Source organism: Carassius gibelio, chromosome B16, assembly GCF_023724105.1.
Source record: "Carassius gibelio isolate Cgi1373 ecotype wild population from Czech Republic chromosome B16, carGib1.2-hapl.c, whole genome shotgun sequence".
Classification (NCBI taxonomy): Eukaryota; Metazoa; Chordata; class Actinopteri; order Cypriniformes; family Cyprinidae; genus Carassius; species Carassius gibelio.
Genome location: NC_068411.1, coordinates 12587398 through 12600113, shown reverse-complemented (window position 1 = coordinate 12600113; position 12716 = coordinate 12587398). Strand labels below are relative to the sequence as shown.

At 35.7% G+C, this 12716-nt stretch overlaps 1 protein-coding gene across 4 annotated transcripts in view; it reads left to right on the top strand.

The window, feature by feature from the left end:
- Nucleotides 1–1327: 1327 nt before the first annotated feature.
- myh14 (myosin, heavy chain 14, non-muscle) overlaps nt 1328–12716 on the top strand; it is a 45726-nt gene continuing 34337 nt past the window's right edge. For all 4 annotated transcript variants that reach the window (XM_052578286.1, XM_052578285.1, XM_052578284.1 and 1 more), the window contains exons 1-5: nt 1328–1509; nt 5931–6099; nt 9611–9817; nt 11531–11687; nt 12421–12448. In XM_052578286.1, coding sequence (XP_052434246.1) covers nt 5941–6099; nt 9611–9817; nt 11531–11687; nt 12421–12448 — 551 coding nt within the window. In that variant the 5' untranslated portion in view covers nt 1328–1509; nt 5931–5940. The remainder of the gene's footprint in view (nt 1510–5930; nt 6100–9610; nt 9818–11530; nt 11688–12420; nt 12449–12716) is intronic.

Sequence of the window (12716 nt, the reverse complement as noted above, 5' to 3'; positions counted from 1 at the left end):
TCTGTGTGTGTGTGTGTGTGTGTGTGTGTGTGCTTGTCTGTCAGTCCGGTTACCCTAGTTTGACATCTAACTGGACCCATCACTTGCATTTTGACCTCATTTTTGTTTTATACATTTCTAAATACTAAAGGAAAACCATCACCATGACGAATTATCAGATGCTTTTATCACTCCATGATTCAGTATTGCCTGAGTTCACCATTATCATCCAGAGGCTCATGTTCTATTTGTATTTATTTTCTAAATGCAGTTATTGCAAGTTATTGGTCAATCAGTGTCCAGGCCTCTGTGCTGTTCCATTCACATTTCTACTTTGTAAGACAGAATGTGCTTCATGGACATGTGTAGAATAAAAAAAAAATTATTAAAATAAAAAACATGCTTTCTTGACTTGTCTCCTACATTTCTATGCGTATTCCAAATATGTTGTGCTTAAAAAGGATTCATTTTTATAAAAAGGACTTCTAAATAGTAGCCTAATAATTGGGGTAATGTCAGTATTAGGCCTACATACTTATAGTAACAACATGTTAATTATTAAATTAACTGAAAACAATAATAGGCTATTATATATAATAATAATATATGCTAAATAGTCATTGTATTAATTTAAACAGCTGTAATCATCTATAATGTTTCTGACTTGTGTAATTATTATATTGTTATATTAATTACAAATAATAAAATAATAATCATCGTTATTTGTCAATTTATCACATGTTATGTCTAACTATTAGGTCAATACATAATATGCTAAATTGTCATTTAATTATCTGTATGGTGTATTTATGCTCAATTTAAACAGCTGTAGTCACCTCTGATTTGGTTCCATGACCATTTCTGACTTTACGGTAATTGTTAGGCGCGGACATCCATACCTCTATCTTCAGATTCCTCGGCATTAATGCGGAATCTGGGGCGTCCAGCTTCAGACAGACACACTGCGCTGCTGTCAACAAAGAGCGCGCACATCTCTACACCACCGCGCGACAGTCCTGCAGCGGCACCTGCTGCTCTTCTGCCATTGGCCTGCTGCCACGTCAATCTAGACAAGCGTCACCCATTCCACGCCATTCATTGGTCGTTTAGCCCTGTCAATCTTACCGTAGCGCATCTAATTGGCTGTCGAGCGAGAAGCCGCCAGTGCAAAGGCGTGGCCGCTCTGTCCTATTCACGAGGCGGGTTCAAAGGGATAGTGAGCGCTTTAATTAGCTTCTATTTTCTGGAGGGCGGGATTAAGCCTCTAAATCCTAAACGCCATTGGTCAATAGTGAGGAAGCGTCGGCGTTTCGGTGAAGTTCTCCGTTTGCCATCACTTCGCTTCGTTCCCTGTCTGTTTTATTCTCAGTGTGAATGAGTTTGCGGCTTCACGGGAGCGCTGTAATGCGAAAAGCCGCATTTGCGCTATTAGTTCTCTCACACTGAAAAGAAAAAAAAACACACGAGACCACGTTTCTTTCCTCTTCACATCTCTAGTCATATCCTGAGAGTTGGATTAACACATTTAAGGTAAGACACGCGTTGGCTTGTGTTAGGTCCGTATCTCCTTATTCTGTGCCGTGCGCGTGATCATGTTTCAGTGGGTTATAGGGCCTCGAAATAAAGCCGAAAATGACTCCGGGGAAGGACAGTTCCCCCGAGAATGTGTATACAGATCTGGAAAGACCCCGGCGTTAAATGCATGATAAAAAACAGCCACATCGCGGGCGCGTTAACTCGCATTTGCGGTATCAAAACGTTTTATTAATTATGTATTAAGTCTATTCAAATAGCACGCTCTTTGAGAATCAAGTGAATAGATATATAGTAAATAATTCAAACGCATACAGAGACAATATTGTTTCCTCTTCATATGCAGATACAGTCAGTAATCACCGTTAAAGGGTGTTTCCCTGAGCCATCTTAAGAAAGTATGAACCGTTCTTGCCGTTCTTCCATGCTGCATTAACCATCAGAGGTGCTCTATTTAGCCTAATGCCCGAGGTGTGGTTTCTCCTCTTTGTGGGCTATTGTAGGTCTTCTATAATGAGAACAGATCAGCTTTGCTAGACCTACACAGAACAGACACGGACCCAGCCTGGCTACCGGCGCGGTGTCTCAAAACCTAGTGCACTCACTACCTAGACAGCATTTCGAGGCAGCTAGGCGCGTTCTGGCTGAGTCAGACTGGAACGCGCCTGTAATACACCAAAAAATGATTTATATATATTTTTATAACACTAGTCTGGAATCAAAGACCGGCATTAAAATACTCTAATTTGTGTATATGAGTGAGTGATCTGTCACAGCCAAATTTATATATATATATTTATATATGAACACTCACTGCTCTTAAATCTAAAAAATCTAAAAATTGTCTGTACAACAGATCAGTTTTGATTATCTTATATTTTCCTAAAATTACTGTCACTTTATCCTTATTTCTTTAATAATATCTCATGCTAAACAAAGAATCATTCCAACAAAATACAATTCACATTCAAAATTTTGAGAAAAAGAGAGTGAAACGGACAGAACGAAAGAGATACACCCTCTGTCTTCTCATATTTACCATCTCTTGTGAGAAAGACAGTGATCTCATCGGATGGTGTGGATGGGTAAGGTGTGCTACCTGGGTCCATACTTTCCTGTGTTGCATGCACCACACAGATATTTAGGGGCAAATATCATTATTTGATAGTCAAACATTGAAAAATCCATATGGATCAACCACCAGTCTAAATATTGAAGAGCATGTGTCTGTTATGGCATTGCATCATATATTTTGCAGTGAGATTTATTACAGGCCGTTTGGAAGTTCATCAAAGTGTCTGAATTGCGTTAATCGTTATGTTTTGGATGCTGCCAACACACTTATAGGAAAACACACCCAAGTGATTGACATGCATAGACTAAACCAGCCAGCATTTACGATAACTCTGAGTTACGTGGAAAAGAGCTGTGAAGCCCTCTGGGGAATTTTGTGGACTGGGACAAAGAGCAGATGACAAGAAAAAAAAACAAGAATTCAGCTAGTACATACACATTCCCTTTGTGTTGCACAATCTTAGTCAGAAAACTTGGAAGACTTTTACATTGGTGAAGTTCCTGCTTTCGTTACGAAATTTCTTGAAACAGCGTCGGGTGAGGTCACTACCGGGTCCAGTCAAACAGGCTGTATTGCCCACAGGCTCACAGCCTCCTTCAGTGCCTGGATGTCACAACAGAGGGCTTTGTTATGTAGCCTGATTGATTTGAATATGGATTTATACTGCATATAACAATACTCTTTTAATCAGGGAGCCTGTTTATCTGAGCGATACTGAAGTTCAGAATGGTTTATGATGATCTTTTCTTCTCTAGGGCACGCAAATGAAGTGGAAAGGTGGAAGAGATGCCCGAATAGACCTTAGACTATAATACATTTTTGACAGGATAGAAGGTGTACTGGATTTACAAACATAACATTGGTTCAGCTGACAAAATGTATATTCACCCTCATGTTGTTCCAAACCTATATGCACCTTTTTTTCTATTCTGTATGAACACAAAAGGACACACTTTGCAGAATGTCCATGATGCTCATTTCCAAACAATCAAAGAATGAATGGGGATGTGAAAATAGTGTATTTGGAGTATTTATGATTTTAGTTCTGTATTGCCAACTTTACATATAGTACATTCATTATTTACTATTTACTATTACACAGATATATAGCTATTACATAATGTGTTTTAAGATTACTTTTATTGCTTTATTGAATTAATTATTATTGCCCCAGTGTTGTTTATATATGTATTTAAAGTCATTTCAAAGGCTATTGGGTAACACTTTATTGTACAGTGTCCTTGACACCCATGTTATGTATTTACTATAGTAATAACAGTAAATTATACATAATTACAAAAACCAAACACTACTCCTAGCCCTATAGTATGTTAATCACTATTACTCAGTACTTAATTGTATAATTACACGGTAACAACAACACCTTAAATGAAGTGTAGCTGGTTATTACTTGCTAACAATACTTGATTAATTGCCAAAATAATCTGGAGATTACTGGATTATCAAAATAAACAATTGGTAACAATACATTTTTGGAGCTCAACATCTAGCGTCCCTATTCAATTTTAATAAAGAGAGCAGCAAGGAAATGCTGTGAAACCTCTCTTTTTGTGTTGCATGGAGCAAAGTAGGTTTGAAACATGAGTCTGAGTGAATGGGTGAAATATATCATTTATATTTTTAGTGCTCAGATGACTAAGATGTAGTCCCCCACCATAATGCATTAGGTTATAAAAGGCAATGATGTCGAATGGGCTGTTTGATAGTATACACCATGGATAGGAATATGTGTTCTGAATGGCCTGTTTTTTCCTGTAAGGTTAGACCTCATTTCCACTCTTTGCTTTCTTTCTGGCCTGGTTGTCACATCACCGATCCATCAAATTCAGAACATGCACATCGTCCCTCAATCCACCTCAGACACACATGCATTCAGGCACATACACACACTGAGAGGAACAGCACTGCATCAAACCCACGGAAAAAGGCCAAGTGTGTCATTTCTGTCTGTGCTCCAATACTTGCTCCCTCTCCCAGTTTAACATGCTATTTCTAGGGTGATTTCCAGCATAAATCGAAACTCTGCTCTGATTTAACCATAGAGACCAGGATTAGCTGGTTAGCGTGGTTCTGCTAGCTGATACTGGTAGTTGTAACTAGACCATCTGGCTGCAAAAAGCATTTTTTTCCCCATAAACAGCCATTCAAAAAGGCACAGTGCATTTTGATAGAAAAAGTTATTTTTGCAAATATCATGTAAATTGAAAAACTTGTTATAGAAGCCTCAACAGTATCCATTTATTTTTGGCGAGTTCTAAAATAAATAAAAATATGTATTGAAATAAATTGTGTTTGGGGTTAGTAAAATTGTCTATTTATTTTTTTAAAGAAATTAATAATTATTACTTAGCAAGGATGCATTAAATTAATCAAAAGTGTCATCACATTAAGAAAGTACATTTTAAAATATATATGAAATATTTTTTATTGTATTTTAAATCATAGAAAGGCAGTCTTAGTGAGCATAAGATACTTCTTTCAAAAACAGTACAAAATCTTCCCGACCCCAAACATTTGAACTTTTGTCTTTCAACATGATGTGTTTTTCCAGCATCCATGGAGCGTTAGCATTAGTCACATTTACATCTCATGTGATTGATGGCAGATATTGTGTTCGCCTGTGTCAGCCAAGCAACTGCCATTAAAATGAATAGGAATGCTAATGGACAGCTCTCTCCATCTGTGAGCATCCCAAACAGCCTGACAAACAATATTGGTTCAACAAACAGATAAACTTACTTTTGGTCTGATAAGAAGTAGATGGGTGAAGTGTTCACTAAACTATATGTTAAATGTTCTCCGGTAATGCTGCGGTACAGAATTTTAATCTAGTTATCTAATAAAGATGGCATTTTATATTTCAAATGTTGTTGGATCTTTGGAAATGGCTTTGGTTGCTGTTGGATCTTTGGATCAAAAGCATCTCCTCAATGCATAAATGTCAATGCAAATGCAGATATTCAACAGCAAGACCCAAAATACATGAATGTATACAGTATGTTGGTGTGCATTTTCGCAATCAGATTTTATTTTCTCATTTGCACACTGTTATTGAGGCTCTCAATCAGACCGTCCTTCAGTATAACCCCAATATTAAATGTCACAATACTGTAATCCTCTTTCTGTTTCTCTCTCCAGCACTCTTTGTCTGTTGGTTTGTCTCTCAGCGTTCCTTTCTGTTCTTTGTGATTGATGGACTTGTTGATTGCCTCAGTGGCATCATAATGATGATGGGTATAATTCTATAAAGGGTAATGATCGGTGTCTCTGCTGTGCTTCCTCCATAAAGAGTTACAACTCTCTCTTTCTTTCTCCTACACAGTGCTACAACCATGTCCAGGCCAGCGGGAGGCAATGTTAATGATGTCACCCGCTTCCTGTCCACGGGGGCGGGGCCTGGGTCACCAACCGCAGTGTTCTCCGCCTCCAGCCAAGCTGATTGGGCGGCTAAGAGACTCGTATGGGTGCCTTCAGAGAAACATGGGTTTGAGGTAAGATTGATACAAAGTGTGTTTGAGCAGTATGTTATTTTACATTTGTTGATGATATTTCAGAGAGTATTATGGACAAAATATGGACAAAAATAACATACCAGTACAGCTGAACACACCGGTAAAACTCACTGCCTGATGTAGCCTAAATAAGGCACTTATATGCCCTAGAATTCAAGAGATTGGGGAAAATTCCCATGTATGAGATTTTGTTTCATATTTATATCATATGATATAGTTAAAGGTGCCTCCTCTTCAGGCTTGACGCATACGCAAGTTGCCAGATTGGTGACACAAATAGGAACGAGCACACTTGACGATGAATGAAATGAACTATGCTGTGTTTTCCGGCAGCTGGCAACCCAGGGTGCAGAAATACATTTGGGTAAACTGGCAGTGGGTGGGCTTCACAAACCAAAACAAAGATCAACATTCCGGCCCGGAACGCACATTTTCAAAGAGCAATAACTGACTGTAGCATTGTTTTTCATATAAAAGAGTATGTTAATTTAGCATGTTTCTTAAATATCTGCAAACATATTATGGTAATTTTATGCTTTAGTTGAGTTAAAATCTTACGTACAGCACCTTTAAGCAATATAACATGAACAATGAGTGCAATATCACACGAGTGCTGTTTTTTTCCCAAATAGCAAGAGTGCAAGTGTGATACTGATTTTTTACAACAATTCAGTAAATACGAACTTAATATTGTTATATTTTAGACAAAGTATTGTCTGTTTTTGATCAGCTTTGCCAATGCAAATATTACCCATTAAAGCCACATCAGTGTTGTGCACCTCCAAGTAACGCAGTTTCTGAATGAGTCGGCGTTCTGAAAGAATCAGGTGAACCAACGATTTATTGGGCCATTCATAAAGAGTGCAATTTACCTACTTCCTGAATGATTCAACCTTGGCTGAATGAATGAATGAACTAATGAATGACTGAATGTCTTACTCATTAAAACATTTACTGCTACCTACTGGCAGTTTTAGATTCTTACTTAAAGTATCATTTCATTAAAAAGATTTATTTACTTATTTATTTACTTATTCATAAAAAAATCTGAAAAAAATCATATTAATGAAAAAACAAACTGATGGCATTGTTCACCCCCAAAAATAAAAAAAAGTAAATCAAAAATTGTAAAAGATACATTTCTTTTTGATTTTTTTTTCTTCAAATATGTATTTCATGCTTTTCTCATATAACACAATAATGGCTTTAAATTCTTTAAAATCTTAATTCAAATTTCTAATTCTAATCTATCTATCTATCTATCTGTCTGTCTGTCTGTCTGTCTGTCTATACACAAACACATATGTATATACAGTTCATTTGACATAATATTTACTAAATTAGAAAGAAATAATTTGAACGTGGTGAAAAGAAAATGAAATAGAAAACAATACTTTAAATAGAAACTTCTTGATTCTGTAATCCTATTATAGTATAATCCTAGTATATTAAAAAATGTTACTAAAAAGAAAGCAGTCATTGTGAGCGACAGTGCACTCAGTAATCTGATTATGTCTGGGTGCACTGGGAATCATATGTAGGCAAATAAAGACCAGGTAACACACACAGAACGCAGTGAATATATGACATGATTATAATAAGAAATATAATATTAAATTATCAGGCAGAAAGTAGCCAGTATGAAAACAAAGGAAACAGGATGTTTTTTAACAAACTGTGACAACAGTGACTTCAAGGAGAATTAAAAAAAAAAAAATGAACAGGAATGATTTTTGTGTCTGACATTTTTTAAGGTTGCTGATGACTGAAAATCTTCCCCTTCACCACTTTTAAATCTCATCGGTCGTGCTAGTTTGGTTCTGCGTCTTTTGTGACCACATATTGAATATTCTTCAAAATTCTTCAGTTCCGCTGAATAACTAAAGGCCCATCATTAAGATTTAAAACTTAATAACAGCACGTAAATGATCACAAAATGAGCCAGATCTACTAGATGGTCAGGTTCTTGAGGAGCAGATTACAACCCAGGACAGGAAGCTCTAATCTGCTGCTCACCTTTTGACCTTGTTTATGTTGTTCTCCGTCTAGTTGAAAAGCTACTTCTGTGCAGCCCACCCACCAAACACGTGTTTGAGTCAGGGCTTTAGTGCTTGGATATGACACTATGAATAGCGCAATGCACTTGTTGAGCCAGTGGTTGCTAAACGTCACCGCAGTTCAAAACGAGGCCTCGTCATGAAGTGTCCCATGTTGAGAATGTGACTGACTGCCAGAGAGAACAGAGAGGGAGATCTCAGCACTTCCTGTTGGAGGTCACTCTATACACTCTCTCTCTCTATGTCTCAGTATATCTATTTCTGTTTCTCAATCTCTGACACACTCCCCCTCAGACTGTCTGTCTCCATCAAACATGAATGTATTCTCTGTTTCTTACAAAGTGACTATGCCTGTGTGAGAAACATCATTATCAGTCTCTGAAATACTGAAACTGTGTGTGTTTATCTCACAGTGTTGTTTGAATAAACCCACTAAAGTCCCACTGTGCATTGGTAACATTTTTTAGAGCATTAAGATAAAATAAATCAAAATAAATAAGTAAATATGTAAGTAAATATTTTTAATTTGGTATAATTTAAAAAATATTTTTTATAATATAATAATCTATCTAATTTTATATAAAAATTATTTAAAAAGACTAATATGAAAACATATTAGTGTGTTTATATAGTTTTAGTTTTGTTTTATACTAAATATATACATTTTTTGTTGCAAATTTGTTTACTTGTCATGAAAATAATGTAATTCTATATAATTTATATATATATATATATATATATATATATATATATATATATATATATATATATATATATATATATATAAATACGTGATTAGTCGCATCCAAAATAAAGGTTTTTGTTTACATAATATATATGTGTGTACTGTGCATATTTATTTTGTACATGTAAATATTTTCAAAATATATGCCATATGTGTGTGTCTTTATACATGCATAATAAATATACACAGTCCACACACATAGATTATGTAAAAAAAAATTTTTTTATTTTAAATACATACTTTTTATATATTATATATGTATATATGTGCAAACTTTATAAAACATATATATGTTTTTGCATCCAGGTAACATTTTTCTAAATGCTACAAAAGTATATATTAATATATTTTTTACACTTAGATAACATTTGTAAATAAATGTTATAGTATCACGTTGTACTTTATTTATTTTATGCGTTACTGAATTTTTATTTAATTATTTAATGCATTATATTACCGACCGAGTCATAAATGTGCTTACTTGTCATTAAACAATGTTGCTCGTTATTTGTTGGAGTGAAATATGATCAGAGAAAATTTGACAGTGATCATGACTTTAATAAAGGACAGTGACATATCAGCTGCAAATGTGTTGATAGCACGTTACATAAAAAACATTTTACAAAGAGCACATTTCACGTAGTCTCTCATCATCTTTTATCTTTCTGCCTGTGTTTCCTTTGGTCAGTCTGCAAGCATCCGTGTGGAGCGAGGCGACGAGGTGGAGGTGGAGCTTACAGACAGTGGGAAGAAGCTGACGCTTTCGAGGGAGGAGCTCCAGCGGATGAACCCGCCTCGATTCAGTAAAGTTGAAGACATGGCCGATCTCACGTGCCTCAATGAGGCCTCTGTCTTAAACAACCTACGAGAGAGATACTATTCAGGACTCATATATGTGAGTGTTTGCCTTAAGACAGAATTGTTCCCCACGTGTGTTTAGCAAGCATTAAATCCAGACACATGCCTGCCACTGTGCCCTGCCATCAGATGAGTGTGTGTGGGCATGTGTGAGTAAGCAAGAAGGATAGTGTAACACACACACACACACACACACACACACACACACGCGTGTTTGTTCATCACAGGCTCACAGTTCAAATTTCTGCTCAGGTTTCATGCTGAACGCAGCCAAGAAAGTACAAACACTCATGCACAGATGCACTCATGCACACACAAGATCAAGGGCCTTTCTTCATAACACATCTGTCAAAAGAGTCACTTGAGCCCAGTGTTGACTTCACCCGACTTGGTACAGTAATCAAATTTAAATGAGTGCATAAGATCATGTTGATTTGGAAAGTTCATTTTTCGGTGTTTGTAGAGATATATATATGTATATATATATATATATATATATATATATATATATATATATATATAATATTGAGGACAGGCTTCATATTTCTGATCATTGTGTACAGTGGCAAGCATGCCTGTTTTGACTATAAGCGTGACGTCTGGTCCACTTCACCAAAAAAATGTTGCTGGGTGATTTATTTTTTTATAAGGTTTGGAAAATTGCACTTAAAATGAGATGGAAATAATCAATATGTGTATAAACTCTGAAGATTTGCATCAATTTTTCCATGCTTGGATGAGCAAGAGCAGTTTGACATGCCATATTTGTTAAATGGAAGAATATAATGTACAATTAATATATAAAATTATTAAATAGTTGATTAAGTTTTTTTCTATGATGTCAAATGTTATTTCTAAATTTATATGATGTTTTAGTAAAATTGACTAAAATAATATGGTAAATGTATTATTATTATTATTATTAATAATAGTAACATAACTGCAAAAATAAGTTCTGCTTATGAATATTTAATTTACTTGCGACTAAGTGCCTCAAAAAAAACTAGGGCTGAACAGTTAATCAAAATAAAATTGAAAACATGATATGGCCTTGTTTGATTATCAAAATGTATTTATTTAAATAAATATGTTTGCTATTATACCTTTGATTTTCCACCAGAATAAACGATTAATCAAAGCTTAAAATACGAAAAAAAAGACACAAATATTATTATTGTGATTTTACAGTTGTAAAATGTTACAAATGTATTATTATGAAAATAATTTTTAATTTTGCACCGAGATCCTTTAAAAAAATAAGTCTGATAATAATTCATATTTTGTTTAATATTTAATTTAGAAATAATAAAAATCATCACATTGATTTATAATCGCTAATTTCTTCGTAAATTGTACAACCATTTTGTGTAGTATTTAACAATACTAACAATTGTAACATTGATTTATAATCAAAAGTTTTTGCATTAATTTGGAAACCTGCACATCAAACCTAAAGCTTATAAGCTCGTAATTCTTCCTTAAAATCGATTATTATACCAGCCCACTCTCCAAATGTGCTTTAGACTGATAAAAACCTGAGCACTCTGGCTTCAGCAAGCTGGCTGAAGGCAGCCAATCAGATCACAGCTTCTGATTTTTGCAAGTACTGTTAGTGCTAGTTTTGTGTGCGGTGTCCATCAGGTGGTCTGTGGGTGGTCTGTCTGGGCAGCTCTGCCAAAAATAGATTCGACATCCAGCATCATTGTTTCCATCTGTCTGAATTCTTGTGTTTGTGTGTGACGCCCCACAGACTTACTCCGGCCTGTTTTGTGTGGTGATCAACCCCTATAAGAACCTGCCCATCTATACCGATTCCATCATAGAGATGTATCGTGGGAAGAAACGCCACGAGATGCCTCCACATATCTATGCCATATCGGAGGCGGCCTACAGGAGCATGCTGCAAGGTACCATGGCAACCTGCTAACCTGCTTCATACACCTCTGCATCGCAGTAGTTAGACAGAAGAGCCAGTTTCATGTTGCTGCATGACGACTGAATTCTTTCACATACTTAGTAGGCTACTAACAGTGTGAAACCACAGGCGGGACTGAGACACTGAGATTCAGCGTTTTCACCCTGTTTCCTGCTTTTCAGGGTGTGTCTGTGTTTAATAAACTGGCCTGACCAGTGTGTGTCTGTGTGTGTGTGTGTGTGTGTGTGTGTGTGGGTGTTTGAAGTGAAAAAAGAGCCATGGCAATTATGCCATGTGTCTTAACTCATTTCTTTTAAATGACATAATGTTATTGTAATGGTTTAACTGTGAGAAAGATTTACTGTCTAATCTTTTTAAACACTTTGAGAAAAAGCCTGCAGTTAACCACACAAAAATACAGAAAATACAACTGGAGGGCCATTTATAAATATTAATTATGAATTAAATTTGTTAATGAATGAATGAACTAGTCTTCAAAATCAAAGTAGATGCTCCCAATATTATTATATTTGTGTTTCATGTAGAGTAACATTCAGTGTACTGCCTTAGAATCCTTATAATTAAGTTATTATTTCTGAGCATAGATTCATATGTTTCTTCTCTCATATAAATAATTTTTCATATTCAGTTACACAATTCACATAATTCAAAGTCACTGTAATTGTTGATTTGTTATGGTAATGTGTGTTGTTTTCCTCACACAGACAGAGAAGATCAGTCTATCCTGTGCACGTGAGTTTCAACCAGCTGCATATTTGACTACATATTTCGGCAGAAAGTACAGAAAATATGCATTTTCAGACCATTAAAACAAATGATTTCTAATGATTAGAAATCAGTCAACACTTAACTGAACATTTAAGGTGGAGAGGTTACACAGTTCCCTTTCAATACTTCACTCGTACTGCGTCGAAGACGCATATGGGAAAAACCCCCTTTTTCTCCTGAACTGAAGCCTTATTCAATCACGCAGTGAAACTGCACAGCCATTGGATCGTGC